Genomic DNA, 22,576 nt, shown 5'->3' with positions numbered 1-22,576 from the left:
ACAACTGCCTGTGTGTGCTTGTGAGTCAAAAAACACAACCTCCGCCTCCTGTCATTCACACTTTTTTCTACACATGCACATTACATCGCTCTCTAAGTCTTTAATTAGACACACACCCAGGATTTACCATACTACCTTAAAGAAACACAAGCACCTCTCACCTCTGTCTCTTTCAAACAACTAATAACAACTTTCACCGCAGGTATTTAAAAGTGTGCAAACTCCTCTAATCACATGTGTATTAGCTCGCTCTGCAAACACGCGCGCATTTAGTGTCCACACACTTCCTCTAAATGAGCAGTGTATAAACACGTCGCCATCACCTCCACTTCGGTGAAATGATTAGAGCCCAGAGGCCAAATTAAACATCCCCTGGATCCCGGCCTGGGAAATGAACTCATAGCTAAACCCATGACATGGCCCACTAGACATGAAAGGCCTCATAGAGCGGGCCATTCAGCAGAGAGGGGCAACGGCAGAGTGGCACCGGGCCCGAGCGGATGTGGCAGGAGGGCGTAATGTCAGCATGGGCTCTGCACGCCCTGCCAGGCAGCGTGGTGGCCACAGATCAGCCGTGCAGTCTGATGCCAACACAGGTGCAGTGAGGACACACACTAACAGTGACAGCTTGGCAGGGGCCCCCAGGGACCTGGAAAGACGGGTTGCATAGTTCACACTTGTACACACAGTATGTGCTTCTGTGTGCATGGCAGTGAAGATATAATGTACACCACATAGTCTGTATTTAAGTATAAGGTAAGGAGGAGGTCAGCCCTGGACTGCTGCTCCAGTAGTGGAATGTAACCAAGTACTTTTACTCAAGTACAAATTCAAGGTACTTTTTTTGAGCATTTCCATTTTATGTAACTCCATGTTTGTACTTCACAACATCTAAGAGGCAAATATTGTACTCTACAGCTTTAGTTACTTTTCACATTCCAATTTGTAATGTCCTTCCAGTCCAGTAAAAAAAAAAAAAGTATCCCTAGGCTTTGTACACCTGATTACGATCCTTCTTGGATGCCTCCTGTGGAGGAGGAGACTGTGGAGCAGACCTCCAAGAAGAGCCAGTGGGCTTGGCTTGGGGAGGAAGGATGTCTGGTATACCTTGCTTAGTCTGCTGCTGCCGTAACCTGGTCTCGAATAAGCAATGGAAAATGGATGGATGGTTAGCTGTCTGTGTTGCACTGAGGATCACTCACCGTACTGAATGGTCATTTCTTCAGACAAGAAAACCATCATGCACTCTCAGATCAGCAGCCGGTTATCTCTAAGCAAACAATGGCTCCGTATCAAACAGGCTTCTGATTTGCTGCCTCTTACTGTATCTTTAAGAGGTTCCCTCAAAGGTTTTGTGTCTCAGCTGTCTGGGTGAATTAGAAGCTCATGATTAGAAACTTAATTTAATTCCCATGTGGCAGCATGGAAAATATAAAGCTGAAGAACAAAAAACATAGTGAACCAAAAAGGAATATATGACATGCAATAAGTCACTGTAGCATAACTAAATGTAGTAAATATGGGTTCTCTACAATAGTTAATCTGTAATTACAGATGAATGATGACTCTGAGATATATGACATCCCATGTAGAAAACAACCAATCACTTCACAGATGTAGAGACGTCAGGACCCTACCCTTCCACAGACGTGCTGTGGCTGAAATAAGATGGTCTGTAAATCCCACACAGACACTTCATCATAGAGAGGGAGGGAGGTTCTCTTAAAACACTGTGTAATGTGTTTGTTACACAGAATCCTGGGAAGGGAGGAACACAGTTTCTTTTTCAGCACAGCCCTAATTCATACGTTCACACGCTCGCCTGGTGCCTTGCTCAATGATACTGTGGTTGTGATTGTCGAGCCTGAAGAGGAACTTTCCTCAACAGAGGAAACGCAGCTCTGCTTTACTCCAACCTTTCTCTGCCTCTACCTCATCTATTTTTGTATGTAGAGACAATTATTCATGCATTAAAGCATGCTTAACATTTGCTATGTAACATCAATGGGGGAATTCCACTGATTTTGCACATAAAGGTCAGTTGCTTAAATACCTCCACCAAGGAGCTTATGCTTTTGGTTTGGTTTGTTTGTCTGTTTGTCAGCAGGATAACAGAAAAACTACTAGGATGATTTTTATGAAACTTGGTGGAAGGGTGTAGCATGGGCCAAGGAAGAAACCATTACATTTTTAAGCAGATCCGAATCACATGGAGGATACATGAATAATTTTTCACTTTTGTTAACATTATGAGCTTGGACATTTGGCCTTGTCAGAATAAATGCGACATATCTTAAAATCCAGTAAATGGTAGGAAAACTCAGTAGTGACAAAACATAACCAGTTGTAGAAATACAAAGACTCCATATTATAATCCACATTCACTGGAGTTGCTCAGACTTAATTCTGAAAGCGGCCGTTATGGAGCACCCACACACAGCCGTTTCAAGGGAGAACCAGTACAATTGTGTATTATCACCACAATAAAAACAAGGCTTTTTTCTCAAACTAAGGTGTGGCTATGGGTACGTACATACACATAAATCATGACATCCAAATGTGTCTGCAAGAAGTTTCACCACTGTTTTTCTTCTTGGGAGGACGGTCTCAACAGGGAGGACCTGATTGGCTGCATCAATGGAAATGAAGGACCAGAGGTGATGTCTCAGCCTCTGCTGCTTCAGATTCCTTGAAAAGTGCAGCACAGTTGCAACCTCGAAATCGAAATATCTAACATCTGTTTCTTTGGTCATTTTTTAATGATAAAGTCAAGCAAATCATTTATGCTGGAAACCTCTTATTGACAGGAAAATACAATAACAGGCAACAGATTAAACAGTGCTAAGAAGGCTGACTTGAGCTAAGAATGGGCATAATCACCAATTAAGATTTTATTTACCAGCAGGTTTCTAACATATTCCAGATTCCTCAGTTCAAACTCCATCAGCACACTACATAAGTGAAGCGGAAAACACACACAGGCCTTTTTTCCATCCATACATTACTGGGAGGCCTTCCAAGAAAAATGCAGCATCAGTCGTTCAGCAAGCCATTTGCTGACATCCTATGGACAAGTCAGTATTGATTTCCTTTAACAACAATGATTCCCCAACCTGATCTAATGGGTTTTCATTCCTAACCCGACCAAAACTCGAACATATGTGAGATGAACGCTGAAAAATACATTTGCAGGGATGTGGGAGTTTGCCCAGAATGGCTTTATAATGTTTACCTGTTTAATGCGAAGTTCAACAGCAGCTGTGATTAATGTCATATATTAGTATAAGTAATCAGACTCGCACAGTTTCCAAAGGAAGTGAAAGCAGTGGGCAGAGGAGGAAAATGAGTCTATCTAAAAGCCACTGCTCAGTACATAAGAGTCTTCGTATCACGTGTTCTCAGTGGAGCAGATAAACTGAACAAATCACAGAAAATCATCTGTGTTAAGTCCTGCTGGACTGAAATCCTTAACACTCACGTGGTTGCTTTCAGGTGTGGCTCGTGAGCTCCAGGTCAAAGAGGTCACATCACACGGACACCTGTGTGTGTGTGTGTGTGTGTGTGTGTGTGTGTGTGTGTGTGTGTGTGTCCCCCTCGAGTTTTTCTGGTAAAGTGGCATGTTTTAAATGCTCGTCCACAGGTAAAATATCCTTGCATTCTTATCTCCACGGGCTATCATTACGGCCACGGGTCCCATCGATCAGCATATGTCCACACCCCCTGCAGGTTTGAAACATATTTATCATTCTCTGAAGTAATGGCTGCCTCAGGGCTGCTTTCACTCTCAGCTTTTACTCAGTCTTTGTTTTCGCCTCTTTCCACCCTTTCATCTTGTCTTCAAACTCACACTCTCCTCGTCTAACACACACACGCACACACACAGCGCAATGCTGGTTTGTGCTTCAGTGTGCCATCAGAGCATCTGTGACACAGTATGAGGAAGCATTTGACCTTCGACTTTTTAACAGGAAAGTGCACAAATCTGTGAAGCTTCAGCCCCTCCCAGGAATCTGCTTCACATGAGCACACACACACACACACACACACACACACACACACACACACACACACACACACACACACACACACACACACACACACACGAATTAACAACGTCATTCATTTTGACCGTATCTCTGGCAACATTTTGGGGGCATTGTTCGATCCAGAATTGTTTGTTTGTTTGTTTGTTCTGCCTCAGGTGAGAACAATAGGTGGAAGGGCAGAGAAATGAGTGACCATCGCCTCCCTGACCCTAAGTATACCCCAGCCCACTTGAATTAGTAATGACGCCTCCTCCTGTGACCTCCTACATTGTAATGACACACAGACACATCTGAGTCCGTACAAAATGTTGTGCTCAGTTAAGTCTTGGTTTTAAGGGTTGGGTTAGGGTTAGGTTAGGCTGAGGCATTTAGTAAGGTAGGGGTAAGGGGCTGGGGAAAGCATGTCAATTATTGTACAATTGTTTAAGTGTGTGTGTGTGTGTGTGTGTGTGTGTGTGTGTGTGTGTGTGTGTGTGTGTGTGTGTGTGTGTGTGTGTGCCTTTGTATTACTCACGTTGTGGGGACAAAAATCTGTTTACACAGTCACATGTGGAGACAAAAGACAGGTCCCCACAATTTCAATCATTACATTTTAGGGTGCAGACAGAGCATAGGGTTACAGGTTAGGTTAGGTACAGGGTTAGAAATAGGCAAATAGTGGTTATGGTTAGGGTAAGGCTACAGGAAATGAATGTAAGTCTATGTAATGTCCTTGTGTGTGTGTGTGTGTGTGTGTGTGTAGGGTAAGTCTACACACAGACATACAAAAACACTAACCCTGTCACAGAGAAACTCAGACTTATCTCTAGAGCCACAAGCGCTTCTCATAATATAAGGGAAGAAATGGACCTCTACTGCCCCCTTGTGGTGCCTGTAACACAGAAGGAAATAAAGTTCCTATGTTTTCCCCCTGGTTTTCATGATGTTAATAAATAACCGTGGTTCAAACAAATAAGCTCTAATTAATTGCTAATGTAAGCTAGAGGTCTTTTAGTCAGTGCACAGCAGAGCATCTGGATTTACAATGAATGTATGAAGAACTCATTTTCCAATGATAAATGAATAATGAATTATTTGAAAAGGAGCAGTTCTTTGAAGGTGTAACAATTTGCTCCTTCAAAGTGATCTCATGTGTGCTCATCCCATGATCTTTGTTGCACATATGTTCTGGAACGAATGTCGTTCATAGCCTAGAGTTGTAAGATAACATGACTGGAGAGAGCCTGTTTTGATAACAGAAGGCCAGATGACACTAATCACTATTTGTGATTTTCATCAAACTCAATCTGGTCTCACACACACACACGCCCACGCCCACGCACGCACGCACGCACACACACACACACACACACACACACACACACACACACACACACACACACACACACACACACACACACACACACACACACAATGAACTACTTGATCCCTTTAAGCAGCGAAAAACCAGTCAAAAAAATCTGGCTCATTACAGTAAGATTGTCTGCTCACTTCTGGCTGTACAATAGTGTTTGGTACTCGTTGTAATCACTTCATCGCCACACCATCTTGTAGGTGAACTGATTACACACACACCCAGACACACGCACACACATATACACACACCTCCAGACACGCTTCAGGAAATGAACCCCATTACCTTCACTTCAAGAATGAAAAGTGCTACTAAAACAGCAGAGTCACCATTTTACACAGAGTGGCCTTTCACTGATACCATCCACACACAATCCATGCCTGCACACACACACACACACACACACACACACACACACACACACACACACACACACACACACATAAAGAGTCAGTTCTCCTTAACATGGGTGTGGCTGACCAGAGGTGGGCTGCTAGACTGAGACTGAGGTTGGATTGTGTCTGTGTGTATTTATGTGCGCATATCCCACTCACACGTGCTGAGAAAGACGAGTTTCAGGGGTAAAATGATGTAGACGCTGCTATCACCTAATGTGAGGATGATGCTCCCCAGAAAAGGTTGGCAAGTTTGAATCTGCTCTTTTCATGTCACAATATGAGGAGTAACATAAGCTCTGGAAAGGTTAAGCAGGTTTCTGTCACCTGCTCCTCCACCTGTGATCACTTGAGCTTTGAGCTTCAGTACAGTCAAACACACATCGACAGTGATATGTCTTTACGTTTCAAGTCAAGTCTCTTAAATTTGTTTAGCCCATTTAAAAAGAGCAGGAGATGACCCAAGGTGGGTTAGAATCTGTCTCAATACAGGTATACAAGATAAAAGGCTTTCATACATAATGCCATACAGAAAAGGCAGAGTGGATCAAATGAGAATCAAATTATTAAACAGGAAAAATGGAAAGAGTGGACTGGGCAAGAACCACAGGAAACATCAGACTGGACCAAAAGCAAGAGGGAAAGGGGGGTCTTTAAATTTGATTGAAAATCTTCATTCGAGGAGCTGTTGGGACGATCGCCCGACCTTGAAAAAAACATCCTGACCTTTTGAATAGTGAATGTTAAGTTGAATCTTTGGGTCGTTTTTACATACAGGCATTAACACTGGAATGAGCCACGTTGTTGGAGTGTGTAACTCAAGCAACAACAGGCTACCTACAACAGGCTAACATCGCCTCCTGCTGGTCAGAGTGGTCAATAGATGAATATTAATTTTAAACTGAAATTAACAACGTTTGTTAGAATTTTTGATACTAACTGCCACGTGAGGGGATGACACTAATCTGAATACAACAAATTTGATCTGTAAAATGTTGCAGTTGAGTCTACCTTCAGAAAATGAATTATTTATTGCATTGCAGAAAAAATGAGATTAGAGGGTGAAGAGGGATGAAAATAAACTCTTAAAACATAAACAGAAAGCATCTTTTATTAAAATGGAAAGAGCATCTTTCTGTCTCCAAACTTATAAATTGATATTTTGTTTGTGTAATAGAAATACAGAAATGTTTAAATGGACAGTTAACCATTTAATGCAGATTATTGTACCCATTTATTCAACCTGTTACAGTGAATAGAACAAATTATCTATTCTTTCTCTCTAGATTAAAAAGATCATGTAATGGATAACGGTAAGAAGGTAATCTGTCATCAGTAGCAGATTACAGTTGGAGTGAAAACTTCAACTGGAGTCATTAATCATATCTTTTCTCAAAGTCTTTCTTCATGTGGTGAGGAAATGATTCAGTCACCAAACCCAACAAAGCAATAAGATAAGATAATAAGATAATTAAAAAATCCACAAGATTATTGCTAAAATTAGAAAGGAAACCGTCCTAATTGAAGGTAATTGTTAGATATTTTCATCATTTTAATGAGGCATGGTGAAATGTTTTCAGAAACAGATGCAGTGTGCAGGTTTTACACATAATACAAAGGCAGAATGTGTCTTTAATCAAACACAGGAAGCACTGATAAGCCATCAGCTCCGCCTCAAGATACAAAGTGATTTAGTTCACTTTATCTCGGCTTGGCCAGAACAAATCACACGACCTCGTGCAGTCTCACACACACACTCAGGCGGACTGTGGGACTTTCTCGCAGGCCAGGAGGGCTGATAGCAAGAGGCCTGTATTTGCTGACAAACGCAAAGTGACACTGACGTCACCAAACACCGAGATTAAACAGCGGCCGACAGGAAAGAGCTGACACCTGAGGGGAAAGTCAGTGTGTGAGGCGGGAATGAGGATGAGCGTCTGTGTTTGTGTGTGTTTGCATGCATGAACCTTAGCTCATCATTGTGAAGACTGAAAACTGTCAGATGCAAAAAAAAATAGTCAATATCCTTAAAGGCACAGAAATCAATGCTTTTATATTAACAATGGGTTAAACATCTGAGTGTAATGAGAAGAAAGGGGTCTCGTTAGCATCTTTCAGCTTTATGGCTGCATCACGGCCATCTTTATAAGGTGATCAAACTGTGTGCCAGTGTTGTGCTTGTTGTGCTGCCATTAATTGGCAAAAATGACCTATTTGTTTTGCTTTAAAAGATTAATGTGGTTCATCACAACTTGATTTTTATTGTCACAGTTTTTGCCTTCATTGCTATCAGTGACAGTGGACTCACCAAGTTCAGTGCTGAGACCCCACATTAGCCAGCTAACTTAATGTGGACGAGAGAAAAGTATTACTCAAACCATCTGTAGTAAACATTCATCACAGTTTAGAATCTTCCTGGTTCAACTTTGACCTTCTGTACTCGCCATAGCTGAGTGCACAGTTTTCTGGCATGTTTAGGTTTTATTGCAGACACTTCAGGCGCTCACGTTTGGTTTTGTTTCCATATAAAGTGTTTTCTAAAATCAAACACTTGACAACACGAGAGGTTTAAGTTAGGTTCAGGTCCTTCCTTATTATAAGTATAACCTGCTATACAGTGTTTGGCATCTGATCAGTCCTCAAATGAACTGACCTATAACTCAAACCAGCCTTCCTGGACTGCACTTCATCATCTCATTGGCACCTCAAAAAACAAAATCCATAGTTGGATTGTGTTGCTTTGAACCTTGGCTGTTCTTGGCTCTGTGAATCTGACCACTTTTCTGGGTATATAGCAATTTGTTGGACATATTTAGTCTGGTAAGTGCAATGTAATTAGATTTGGTAGCACAGAAAGGCCAAAGCCATGAAAACAAGACCCACGTTGAAATAAACTATAATTTCTTACCTACACAGTGTCCTGATTTGTCCTTTCAGCTTCACATCTCTGTGATATGAATATTAAACCTCACAGTCTCTCAGTCTTTGTTCTTTGACAAGGCTGACCTCACAAAAATAACAATAAATTGTTCAATATGGTCCACTGCCAGTCCAGAATAAATTATGGCAATATGGTCACTTCATCGAGTGCATTAGCACAATATGCTCATTAAAATGTCCAAAAATCAGCACAGCTTTCCAAAGCCACTCAGTGTTCTGTCAGTCATCTGTCATCCATTGTTGAGCCCTTAATCCCACCATTGACAGTGAGGTCCATTTCCACCATCGGGTACCCAGAATTAATCAGTGGACTTAAATTAGCCCAGAGCAATTAAAACACCCAGCAAATGGTTAATTAATTGACCTTGGTGGTCATTAAACAATTCATGGCATCAATAAGGGATCAATGGTCACCAGCGACCTCTCATGCTCGGAGCAGATGGGCTGTGGCCCCTGAGATGAAACCATAGCTGAGAACGGTGGAGATGAACTGATCATGCTTTATTTACCAGACAGATGGATATGTATAGCCCCCATCCTCCGCCACCACCTCCTCCTCCTCCTCCTCCTCCCTTCTCATCCTCAACTCTCTAAAGCAAAGGTTTTATTTTCTAACCCCGAGGTTACAGTGACGTTAAGCACCTCAGCTGTGTTTTCTCCTGATTTATCGCAAGTAAATACTTACCTTGTTTCTTCAGAAAGAAGAATAGCATTGGTTTTTATTTTGATTAAAGCTGCAATTTATTTAATTCTAACATGGATTAGTCTGCAGATTAATTTCTTGATTATTTGGTTTGCCTCTAAAATGTCAGAAAACTGTGATAAATGCACATTGGAGCATGATGTTCAACCCACACATATTCAGTTTGAGACGGAAATCAGAGAAAATGAGAAAATATTAAATTATACAATGTTTGGCATTTGTTCTTGAAAAGTGAATCAAATGATTAATATAAGTCCACAATTTTCTGCTCAACTAATTAATTAATCGACTTTTGGCTCTAACTTGATCAACAAGACATTTTCTTTCTGTTCTGTTCTTTCTTTCTGTTATCATCGTCTGTTGGTTTATCTCATTACTATCGAAACTTAGAAACTCAAATCTCAAATAAAACTCACTTGGTTGTAAAAGTTATGAAAGTGTCTGCCTGATCCCTAAAACATAAAAATAGTGTTCAATTTGATTACAATACAATTTGATTTCTAGCCAAATGGGAATAAAAATAACATTCTTTAATGTATTTTCCAGCATTCAGTGAATATCTTAATTCTCCAAAAATGTTGATTTTCACAGTAATCGCAGGGAAACTGCTTGTGAGTGTGACGTCAGCCTCTCCTCCTTTCTTTGTCTCTCTCTTGATTCGAGGTTTGCTCCTGACCCCTGAATGGCCAGACTTTCTGAGGACAAAGGAGTTCTGCTTTCCAGTACATCCACCCCCCTCCTCCTCCCTCCTTCCTCGACTTCGACTTCTGCGCATTTAAACTCCCCAGGCTCCCCCATCCCCCAAACACACACAACACACCCTCATCCCCACCCCCACACCCTGTCCATCCTCTAATGTCTGCTGATAATAGTCAGCTGGTGATGATTCGTGTGCTGGACTGTCATGTGCATACAAACTGTGGTCCACATACTGCACAGAATACCAGACAGACAAAATACATAGGAAGTTTTGTATTTCTGACTTGATCTTTGGCAACACATTTCATCTAATTAGTTTACATTTAAGGTTGATTGTGACTTGGTGATGAACTAAAGATTCATATCAGCTGACATTTTTTACAGGGAATTGTTAAAAATTAATGTTGATATTGTCCAAGTTTGTCTTTTCTTTTTTGACAGTAATATTTGCAGCTAAAATGATAATAAAACAAAGCTGCTGACATGTTTTATTTTAGTATATGTGAAACTTGCTCTTGAATCTCAGAGCCATACAGGAGACAAATGTGAAGGCATGTCCAAAAATCTTCAAGTCTTAAAGTCTTAAATGTGTAGTTTTATTTTTCTTTAAATGTTAGATGGACAAAACAGTCAGACATTATGGGTTTCAGCAAACAGGAGAAAGTAGTGAAGCTGCTGGGGACTATTTTTAGCCAGGGATAAACACATATTTGCCATATTCATGGTAATGTAGGAACATGTCGTCCAGTGCAACCCTGTGTCTCATTGATGTGCTTTTGATACTTCAGACAACAATTGGGCTCCATGACATAAAGCTTTGGCTACATAGACAATACTTATTAACCTTTGTTCATATTTCAGCACAGACACAGAGAGCTGCAGGCTTGCAGAGTACATATAGTCCAGTCTGTATACACCAGTGTTTCTCAGTTCCAGTCCTCGGGCCCCCCTGCCCTGTCAAATGATCAGCTCATTATCAGACCACTGCAGAGGTTGATGATGAGCTGATCATTTGAATCAAGTGTGTTGGAGCAGGAAACATCTAAAACATGCAGGGCAGAGGGGCCCGAGGACTGGAATTGAGAAACACTGGTATACACTCTCCAAGACCAAGGATGTGGATTACAGCACTGGACACACAAACAGTGTGTTGGGCATTCTTGGGCAGATTTGCATTAAAATTTGCGTCGCCACAGGAATGCAAGAGGGGGCCTTCAGTGGGATCAATTCATTGTTGTTTTGCTTTGTTTTTCAGGGGATTTATCGACAATGAGAAAAATGCTTTAAAAAATCCCCAGCCTTATCCTGTCAGTCAATATGAAGGCATTTGATGCACAAACGTGCTGAGACACTGCTGCTGCACTACAGCCAATTAACAGGATTAAAACAGTCTATATGTGTGCATGTGTTTAAACGCATCAGTTTGGCAGTGATGTCATTGCTGCTCAGTCTACCCCCACCCAACTCAACATACACATAAACACACCCTCACCCTCCTGTCTCCTTTGCAGCACCGGCCAGCTGTCTATCCTGATGGTCTCAGCTGACGGAGTATGGGGAACTGGGGGGTTAGGAAGGAAGATGGGTGGGGGTGGGTGGGCCGACAGCTGAGCAGATGCAGGAGCCCCTCCTGGGTTGGCCGGGGACAGGCTCTTTCCCAGCCACCCCGCAGCCGTGCAGCTGCCCAGGCACCAGCTGTCCTGATGATCGCACCAAACAGACCAGGGACTTCCTCACTGTGGTGGTTGGCTGAGGAAGGTGGTGCAGTGTAGTTGCACTGTATGGACCAGCTGACACTCTCTGAACACCCCCAGCCCCCAGTCATCATTACTCCAGACCAAAAGTATCCCAGACAAAACATGCCTGGAAATGTCTTCCCTTTGACCTCTGACCACTGGCTCGCACACAACAATACACACAAGGGTTAAACCTATATGTCGCAAATTAGACATTGGCCAGTGGATCAGTACATTTATATTGGTACAAATTGCTGTGTGTATCCAGATTAAAGGCCTCAGTATACCTCAAACGAACTGGGCTGGATTGTCCAACCACATCTTAATATATCTTCTACAGTAATATAGTGTAAAGAATCATACAAATGGGCATATAGTGGACATTTTGGCACATTTTCTCCTGATGGTGAATCACATTGCGATATCACAGGATGGTGTATAAATGTCTACAGATTTTCACCTTTTTGGGTGTCATGTAATGCCGTTTAGTCCCCATAGACTTCCATTTCATGAGTTTTGCGTGTGCAGAGTTTAACTGGGTTAGTTTGTCATAATTCAGCTACATGAGGTTTTGAGAGCAAAGACTCATGGGAGTTCATTCATTCATTGTTCAGCCGAGCGTGGTGCAGCCATCTTACTTGGAAAATATGGAAAATAAGGATGCAGATTACTGGCTCTACAAATCTAAAGTTTCATCATGTTAAATTTGACTGTTGCCATGAAAACACAGGGCTCAGTTCCAACAGTGGTGTGACTAAATTTCTAGACTTAAAATAGACAACAGCTGAATGAAATCACTCCATACATTTACCTTCTGACAATTTATGCACACAGTGTTCTCCAAAATTCACCCACTTTCAATCTCAGGAATTGCTGTTTCTGTCTTGCATAACACTGAGTTCACTCAACCCAAGTTGCAAGTTAAGTTATATCAGTGTAAGATAAGCATATTTGTCTATGCTGTCAGTTATCAGCTGAGGCTAAGGTTAGTGTTAGGCACACATTAGCTCTGTATGAATGTATATGTTCTGAAGCGCCCCTCCCTCCCTTTATTTAGGCAAGACAACTCACATGTGTCACATAACTAAGGCACCAACCATATTGCAAGACTGTGTTTAAAACAACTGAGCACATTAACAAACTATTTAACATTATAGATGTAAAGTATGAGCTATATGCCACTTAGAAAAAATCACCATAGATAGGAAAAGTAGGCTATGTCTGCAAAAGGAGTTACATGCTCTCCAGCTTGACCTTTGGTCATATCCATTTTAGTTACACTTAATGAGTCCATTAGCACAGCTGAATAAACAGACTGATGTATCAGGACAAATAGATCAATGTACAGAGACGTGATGCCCGTCTGACTGTCCGATTTGTATGAACTTCACCCCAGATTGTATGCATTTCTACTTACAATTGAGTTTATTCTTAACATTATTCTTATTCATTTCAATAGGGTTGATAACTTGTCTCTTGTTAGAGTTGCAGGGCTGAACAGATACAGATCTGATACACAAAATTATATCTGGAAGGAACTCTGATGTTGTCCAGGATCTGCTGACACACACAGATTAAGTGTAATCTAGTCAAGTAGTTCTGTGATAAATACAGCATTTTGTTTTTTTATTTAACTTCACTGTGCAGGACTGAATGCAAAATACAATAATATAAAACAAAAATTTGATAAAATACACATTTAAAAGGATATGCAACACACAGCGAACTGACGGTAGGACAGACAAATACTGTACTGAAGGTTTGGTACAACAAAAGATGTCAACGTGTGTGAGAATTAGAATCGATGCTTTTCTGTGTCTCTGTCTCTTCATGTGTGTGTTAATGTGTGTGAGGAGGGGTGGAGGGATTGATCGGATGACCAAGCAGAGAGTGTGTGTGTGTGTGTGTGTGTGTGTGTGTGTGTGTGTGTGTGTGTGTGTGTGTGTGTGAGAGAGAGAGAGAGAGAGAGAGAGAGAGAGAGAGAGAGAGAGAGAGAGAGAGAGAGAGGGAATGAGAGAAATGGAGAGATGAAGGGAGGTGAGGGCCCCAGATGGGTAATGGATGGGAAGTCATGCCACTGGTGGTGGACTGAGAGTCCGAGCTGTTGACCCGACCGTCTATCCAGCTGACACTAAATGAAATTACTCTGTAATTTCATGTAATGAACGTGAAAATGAAATTACCGACTAATTTGATGTAATGAAATTGTACGTCAGAACTACACTGTAATTTCATCTTCTGCTCAGCCTCATTGGCCGCATTCAGTGACTGGAAATGGAAAGTTATTCACTGTGAAACGACAGAATGGACAAAAAGAAAGTACCAAAATGGAAGTAAGGTACACAAGGTACTTAAAAACTATTTGGAATTGTAGTTTTTGTAAATGTATAAAGTTCCACACAGGCGTCTAGTTGTAATCTAATTCGTCATCTAATTTAATACTGTAACTGAGCAGCACGCATGAACCCTTTTCTAAATTAGGTTTTCTCTATTTGAAGGCAAAAATAGTAACTAATGTTATGAGTTTGAAGAAGAATTTTCACATTGTAGGAAATGCTCTTGAAATAGCAGATAGATCATTAGGGGATGACAAAAAAAGACATCTTGGAAATTTTCTTTTTTTTTTTCAGATGGGTTTGCCGCATGGCTTTTTTCAGTCATTTTTTATTTCTCGTCATTATTTATATTAATCACTGAAGACACTGGAGATGGGAAACGTCTAGAACCAGACTAGAGAAACTTATAATAAGATTATTATAAATGCCGAAAGTGCCAATCGAATTTCAATCCTGCTTTTACAGACTGTTTTTGTCTCTGAGATCGGGAATAGCCTCTGTCTCATCAGTGACACATACATCGCCCTAATCCTGCTTTTCAGTAAATACACTGTTTAGAGAATTCAAAGACGGCTGTCGGGGGTCGGGGTGTCCTCAGGGTCAGGTTGTGCCCCCACTCGGCCCTCATTAGATCAGTTTCCCCCAACCAGCACCATCTCAGCTGTAGCCATCCATCACAGAGGCTCCGGGCGCGGGCCTGAGAGCCCCTAAACCAACACCCCAGAGAAAGGTGAGCTGCTGTTCCCATCCCTCCCTCCATCACCTGTCACCTGTTATTGTTGTCACACATGAGCAGCCCCCTGACTCCTGGCTACAAACAGTAAAATGGGCGGGCGGCAGCTGCCCTGAGAGATGCGAGTATCCACCCTGTGTGTTTAGGGTTGGTTTCTTCCCTCAATCCAGACACTAATCCTCTGTACTGTAGATGAAGGCTTCATTTGCCCAGAGGGGAGAAAAGAAACAGATCACAATGGCACACGCAGCACCTTTATCTGCAGGGAGAAGAGGTTTGCAGCCCTCGAAGCAAAACGGAAAATGTCTGTCATTGAGCAGGAAGGGGTGGCAAAATGACTCTTTGTTTGGTCCAGTGTCAGTGATCAAAAGCTTTTCATGCTTTGAAGTTATCCTACTGATCCGCTTCCTTATAGTATTTGACTTTGTTTCTTGTCCTGAAATAAATAATCAAATGCAAAAAAAAAAAAATAAAATATCACATGATTAAAAAGTGTTTTACCTTAAGATTATAAAACAAGTGAAGGACAAATTAAAGATGTGGATTTTAAAGCATCCTACATTTCCCATAATCCAATTTGATGTCTTTCATTAGATCCTCCCTGCCCTCTAAATTTCATCCAGTTAATAACACAAATTTTGATAAAAATTCAGTTTTGGATGCTGCCACGCAAAAGTTGAGCCCAAAGCAAAAACAAAGCCCCTCATGAAACCCCAACATGTAATCCTCCACTCCTGTCTGTTGTAGCCACGGGATCAATTGAGATTAGCATCTCAGTCAATGGTCATTGTTCTTTCATTTGGTTTCCAGGGTGTATTGATTTCAGATAAAGACTTAGCTAAAAGCTAAATGTAAGTATTGATGCAATTGATCTAATAATGAGGTCAGAACAAATGTTCATCAGGTACATGGTAACTGGTAGATTCCTCTCTTCTCCCCTCTGTTTCTCTTCTCTTCTCCTCTGTCCTCCCACTCTCAGCTCACTTCTGTCAGTGCTGCTGCTGCTGCTGCTGCTGCTGCTGCTGCTGCTGCTGCTGCTGCTGCTGCTGGTGAGAAATTTGCTGAGTAGTCATTACGATTACAGAAGTCAGATTATGACTGTTTGTTGCCTCGTGTGACACGTGTCACCTGAGAAGAGGACGCGACAGGATCCTGTCAGCTGCCCTCATGGAGGGAGGTGTGTGGCGTGGAGTCATGCTGCTCTGTGACGCTTCTGTTTCAGGTGTCAAACGTCACCTCCAGGATGGGGCTGGAGTTGCCTTCAGCGCCGGCAAGTGTCAAAATCTTCACGAGCCGCAGGACCTGACCGTTCACAGGAAGTGTCAGTTGAACTCTGCCAGTATATTACAGCAGCTTGTGAGGATATCTGTGAGAGAATTTGCACAAAAACTGACTAACTGCAGCAACTGAGGGAAGCAGACCACGTGTTTACACCACAGCAGCACATGACAGCACTATCATACACTGGGTGTGATAAATCACTCATCATTAACAGATGTGCTGCCTGTTAAGCTGCAGGGTTGTTCCAATGCTGACTTTACAGATCACCCAGCAGGATGCATTCATTTTGACATTGCAAACAAGCTACAGCATAGATGAGCTTTCAGTGTTCATCTAGAAAATATCTGACAAGGCCTGACAGATGTGATTTGTCCCCAGATGTCATGGTTAGTGAATCCTGTTTCTGGTCATGATTATCACCCATGTTTGTAAAGTAAATGTGAGTTTGAGCACTGTTCTCCCCACCACCTCTGCTGTCTCACCATAATCCTATTATTATATTTTTAATCTGTCTCACCCTGATTTCAGTCATTTTATCTCGTAAAGAGGCTTTGAGTACATCAAAGACACTATATAAAATTGATATATTATCATATTATATTATATTATTATCATTATGTATGCACTCCGTCTTGTTGCTGCTGTAAACACGTGATATCTTATGTAATTATTATTTAACATTCATTACATTGCAGCCTGGTGCATTTGATAACGACTGTCAGTCCTATTGGTCACATTTGTTTATTTAGTGAAATTAAGCTGATGTCTTCAAACTAATGTGCTAATGACGCATTGATGTTAAAATGCTACATGCACACAACAAAGGGACAGATAAAACTCTAAATTGTTTTTTATTTGGTTAAGAAAGAGAGACTGAAGACAAATTCTCCCTTCAAACATCCAGTGTGCCAATAAAAGAAGGTGATGACAGGAAATAAAGAGAAAGCGACAGAATTAAATGGACCCAAGTTGAAACACAGGGACAACTGTTAAAGTGTCATCAGGACCTCACAGGCAGACAAAGGCCAACCAACACCTCAGCTGTCTGTTGACATGTGGGTGTAAGAGCCGGGAGCTGGTGGTCATGGCATCCAGAGGTGTGCAGACCACACAGAGGAAATGAAATCTGTTCGCCACCACAGAAAAGAGAGGAGGAAAAGAGGGTGTTTGATGCCATCCTCCTGTCTGATTTTTATTTGTTCTTCCCTCATATCAGTGAAATGGACCACCTGGTTTACATGAGGACAGAAAAAGCAGTGCACGTAGCTTCACCCTCACAAAATTCACAACATGAGATGCATTTATGCAATAATTCAGTATTCCAGTATTCTTTTCTTCATTCCCCAAAAACTTCAGGGCATTTTGATTTTTAGCCAGCATAATCACTGCCAGTCCCAAACGAGAGAGGGAGGCAACAGATGGAGAGACGTTTGCATTCCCGAGCAGTTGGAGAGAACAAGACACCAGATGCTTTGCTTTTATTTTTACATGTTCGCTGGGTCATTTGGAGGTATGGCAGCGCAAGGAGGACAAAGGGCCAAGGCCAAATATCTTGGCTTTGTAGGGACAACAGCTGGGAGGGACAAACCAGGAAGTCGCTCCACTTCATTAAAGACCCAGCAGGAGAGCAGCAGAGCCCTCCAGCTCTCCTCCTACTCTCTCCATCCCTCCACTCCTCCCCTCTGTGCATCATTAGTACATAATACACACCTTCTCGAACAAGTGTTGGTTGGTAGCATTAACTGAAAATATGACTTTGTATTTTTTTTCTCTTATTTTCATTGTAATTGATAATACTTTTGTATAAAACTACATTACATAGCAGTTATACTGAATATGTGACATTCATGCCTGATGTTATTATTTTTGTTTTGTAATTGTCTTCAATTCAATATCATTTAATGTTGCAACATATTTGTTGGCTGAGATGTAGTCAAATAATTATGTTGTACTGTATTGATTTCCAAAAATACTTATTGGGTGTACATCACTATAAAACACATCATATCATCGTCAGAAAAATCAGAATCAGAATCAGATTTTATTGGCCTTTTAAGTATGTGCGCACATACATGGAATTTGAGTGCGGTTAACATTGCACTAGGTCTACTTGCATAGAAAAAAAGATATACAGGTCAACAGGACAAAAAAAAGAAGAAAATAGACAAAGAAAAAAAACAAGACTGAACAATAAGTAAAGTAGTGCTAAAATATAAAATGGTCAATATACACAAAGAATGATGAGGCAATAAACAGCGCTTGTAATGAAATTTACAGGTTGCAGGTTTCTGTGTTGACAGTGAGTGATGAAGGCACAGGTTAAAGTTCTACTGAAACATGTCTTTTTTAATACTTTGAGCTCAACAAATTAAATCCCATTGACCTCAGTTGTTTTTGCGGTTGTGTATATATGTGTACAAAATATAATGCTTCAGAAATCTAGACTCGAACAGGAACAGCTGCATGTACTTTTATTTCTGATGTACCCTTTAGAGCCTCACGGTTATGTGTAATACTGCAGTATGACTCTGTTTCTGATTTTTAGTGAAAGAGGTTCGAGACAAGCTCGGCCTCGTCTAAGCCCCTCTGATCTGATCCTCCTACAGGGTGAAAGTGTTCTCCAGCGCTCTCCAGCAGCAGCTACTCTAATCTCCTCCACAGTGGATTGTGACGGCTGATCAGCTGCATCGGGACGTCAGCCTCTGAAAAAAGCGTCTGCCTGCAGGGATCTCGCAGTTTGGTTTGGTACCATTTCAGTTACAATTGTCCTTTTGCCTCAGCTGACTAATTTCCTGCAGATTTGGCCTTCCTGCATCCTGCACCATCAGTAGCCATTAGTGGCCAAAGCCAGTAGTGTCTACAAGTCCAAAAACAAACACTGACCTTCACACGCACACGGACACGGACACGGACACGCACACACACACACACACACACACACACACACACATACACGCACACACACACACACACACACACACACACACACACACACACACACACACACACACACACAAGCCATGCCCTTTTGGCTTCACTCGCCCCATCAGTAATAGTCGGTCACTTCATGATTTGCTCGTTCAGTGAGTGATGGACAGATCCCCCCTTAGCAACACAAAAGAAAACACCTGTTTGAATCTGCCTAATCCTAGCCAGCGGCCCTGCTCTCAGAGCTCTTTGGGGCCCCGTCTAATCCACACAAGGGCACAAGGCCAAGGCCAGGACAGATTAGACCCCCAAAATCCATCTACCCATCCATGCACACACACCTCTGAGTCTGCCACCTATAACGAGTGTTTGAATCGGCCCCTTAATCCTTGGACTCGGCGGAGCCCTCCACCCAGTATACAGCCTCCGTCCCCCTCAGATCAAACCTAATCTCCACGCATCCCCTTCATACCCACTAGCAGATCTGGCAAAGGCCAGCACTCCCTTACTCCCCCCTCCACCTCCTTTCCCCTCCCACAGTGGAGCCAAAAACCCATTGATTTGTTGATTTCTCTTCTTTTGTCTGCAGCCGGCCGAGTGTTAACGGGACATCCAGGGTCCGGGGCCCAGTGCCAGGACTTTTGGCATGGGAGATTAAGGTCCTGATCTGGGCATCTGTCATTGCCCTGTCCCCCTTCTCCCTTCTGGCCCTGAAGGAGGCCTTCAATCATTTTCAGCACTAATGCCATGCTTTAGTGAAAACTTGAAAAGCTTAACCATGAAGAGGAAAGAGGTCATTTTGAACATAGTTGACTGACTGGCTGTGAGTGTAGCATCAGCACAAAGATACAGTAAGGACACACACACACAAATGCACATGACGCATCAGTATTTTCTTTCAAAAACTATAACAGGAGAAGTAGTCCAGTGCGTGCTCAGAGCTAGTCTGTCTAAATATAGGCATGGTGGTGATAGTCAATGTTTAACATTTAAATAATTATGTCCCAAGTTTATGATTTGGACAGGAGATCAATGAAATGAGTATGATATTAGTTTGTTCTCACTAAATGTGTTGACATAATAATGACTGCCCCTGAGCACTCATGAATAGTGACCACAGTGTGCTTGTTTGCTCATTTCTATATTTCATTTATGTATTTTCTTGTCATTTTCTTCTTTATTCTATTGTATTTGCCTATTATTGGGCAGCAAGGTTTCATTATTCACTCACCTTATTCTTGTTTTGCTTTTTGCCTTTTAATGTCAGTAGAGGTAATTGTGAAATAACTGTACAATAAATTAAACTGAACTGAACAACTGTTAGACTCTGTCTTTTTATAATATGAGATAAATGTTAAAATAATATGTAAACTGCCTTGATAAAGCCACCTAACAGCACCTACGTCATGGAACACATGAAATGTACCTTAAAATTCATGAGTTTACTCAGACTATGTCTCCATCTAGTGGTGAATTATCATGCATGCAAGCTGCAAGTCAGGAAGGTTGAATTTAACATGAAAGAGGTTAACAGAGAGTAAGTTAATACACCAGCTCCATCTTTATATTAAGTGCAATTACTTTTGTACTACAATGTTAATTTGAACATAAAGTAGTACGAGCCAACATTTACAAGAGGCACATTTAAAGCATGTTTAAAGGATATAATGCATTTTGCCTGTGACACACAGTTTTTAGTTATGTTTGGCTGTAAACATATTTTATTTGTTTGTTTTATTTGGCTGAAATGAAGTACAAAATGAGAATTTAGATTTTTAGCTACTTACTTTTTTTAATACATAGTTCTATTTCTTTTTTGTCGCCTTTCATTTCCATTTCTAAACTATTTTGAGATGGGGATTATTTTTTAACAGCATATTTGACCATGAACTGACACAAGCGAAGTCTAAATGTTGAAACTAACATCGCCACCTGGTGGTTGAAATGCTTAAAGGGCAAAACTATAAACTACAAACATGAAAGAACAGGTACCACATTAAATATATAATGAATGTCCATAAAATATTAGACCATGTGGGACATTTGAGTGTAACAAAAATCAGAAAAACACATTTAGGTTCATATGGCTTTTATTGAATAAGGCACATAGGAATGGCTTTTTAATGATGACCTTGGAGTAAAAAGAGGATTTGAACTTCATGAAACAAAAACATTGTCTTGGTCGATTAAGAATACTTCTCATAAAGGAACTTGTGCTCAATACTGTAAAAATTGCTGCCACGTTACAAAACTACACAGCATCATAACTGGATGGCTCAATGCCAGAATGACCCAACTGTCAACTAAATGATAACAGACCACAAAAACTTTGGCTCATTTTGTAACAGCACTGACATTTTGTCTGTTGTTGTGTTATGGCTGACTGCTGGATGTGAATGAGTTTACAAAGAACGTGCATATTTCACTGTTACACACGCAGTATCATAAGACAAAGATAAGACAAAAAACAAACGTTTCTTCATTAAAACTTTCATGAAGGTCAAAACAAAATATTTGACAAGTGTGGTTAAAACATACATAAAATATGATTGTCGGCATGTATAATGTGCAGAAACAGTTGTAGTTGAGTTGTATAGCGCCATTTAAATGCTGAACATTTCAACTGGACCGACTAACTGGAGATGAGTTTGTCACATGGCAGCAGCGGGCTGACGTTGATTTTCTTGGCGCAGTCATTCTGTGGAAATAAAATGCAAAAATTGAGCCAAGTTAGCTTAATGTCAAAGGCATTGGAGAGCGTAAAAGAGAACATTAGTCAATAGGGCTGGGCAATATGGCTGAAAACTCTATCACGATATAAGTGTTTTATATTGGTCGATATCGATAATTATTGATATTTTTTATGACCTATTTAAAATAAGGACCGGGAGAAAATTACATTCAATTTAAACATTTTCATTTTAAATTGAACCTTCCTCTGATTATAATCCCCTCAGCTATAAAGGCAGAAAGGAAAGGAAATGTCAACACAACCATGGAAAACACTCAAATAATGAATGTAAAAAAAAAAGTGTAAAAATGTAAACAGAGAAACCTGAGAACTTTTTTCTGCAGGTTTAGTGCAGAAAGTTCACAAGCTGATTCACCTGCTGAATAAAATGTTTTCAAATATGTGCAGTGTTTTGGAAACATAGCAGAAACTGAGGTAGACTTGACATCAGTAACATACAAACAAACAAACAAACATGATAGACAGCACAGTAACACTGACTGAACTATAAAACCAGCTTAGACATATGAACAACTTTAGTCACTCTTCTTACTCTAAACATACATGAACTATTCAATTATATTTTTATTGCAAGTATGTTTAAAAAAAAAAAAAAAAGTGTAAGAAAGCTTCTCCTCAGTGCACAGTGAAGCATGTCTTTAGCTATATGATATGCCGCTGCCTCCGTTACGTT

At 41.0% G+C, this 22,576-nt stretch overlaps 1 protein-coding gene across 2 annotated transcripts in view; it reads right to left on the bottom strand.

The window, feature by feature from the left end:
- Nucleotides 1–21,225: 21,225 nt before the first annotated feature.
- LOC139337241 (uncharacterized oxidoreductase YjmC-like) overlaps nucleotides 21,226–22,576 on the bottom strand; it is a 297,202-nt gene continuing 295,851 nt past the window's right edge. For both annotated transcript variants that reach the window (XM_070971749.1, XM_070971747.1), the window contains one exon: nucleotides 21,226–21,849. In XM_070971749.1, the coding sequence (XP_070827850.1) occupies nucleotides 21,784–21,849 (66 nt within the window). In that variant the 3' untranslated portion in view covers nucleotides 21,226–21,783. The remainder of the gene's footprint in view (nucleotides 21,850–22,576) is intronic.

This window comes from Chaetodon trifascialis, chromosome 10 (assembly GCF_039877785.1).
Source record: "Chaetodon trifascialis isolate fChaTrf1 chromosome 10, fChaTrf1.hap1, whole genome shotgun sequence".
In the NCBI taxonomy this organism is placed as follows: domain Eukaryota; kingdom Metazoa; phylum Chordata; class Actinopteri; order Chaetodontiformes; family Chaetodontidae; genus Chaetodon; species Chaetodon trifascialis.
The sequence above is the reverse complement of the archived record's forward strand: the minus strand, read 5'-3'. Positions and strand labels throughout refer to the sequence as shown.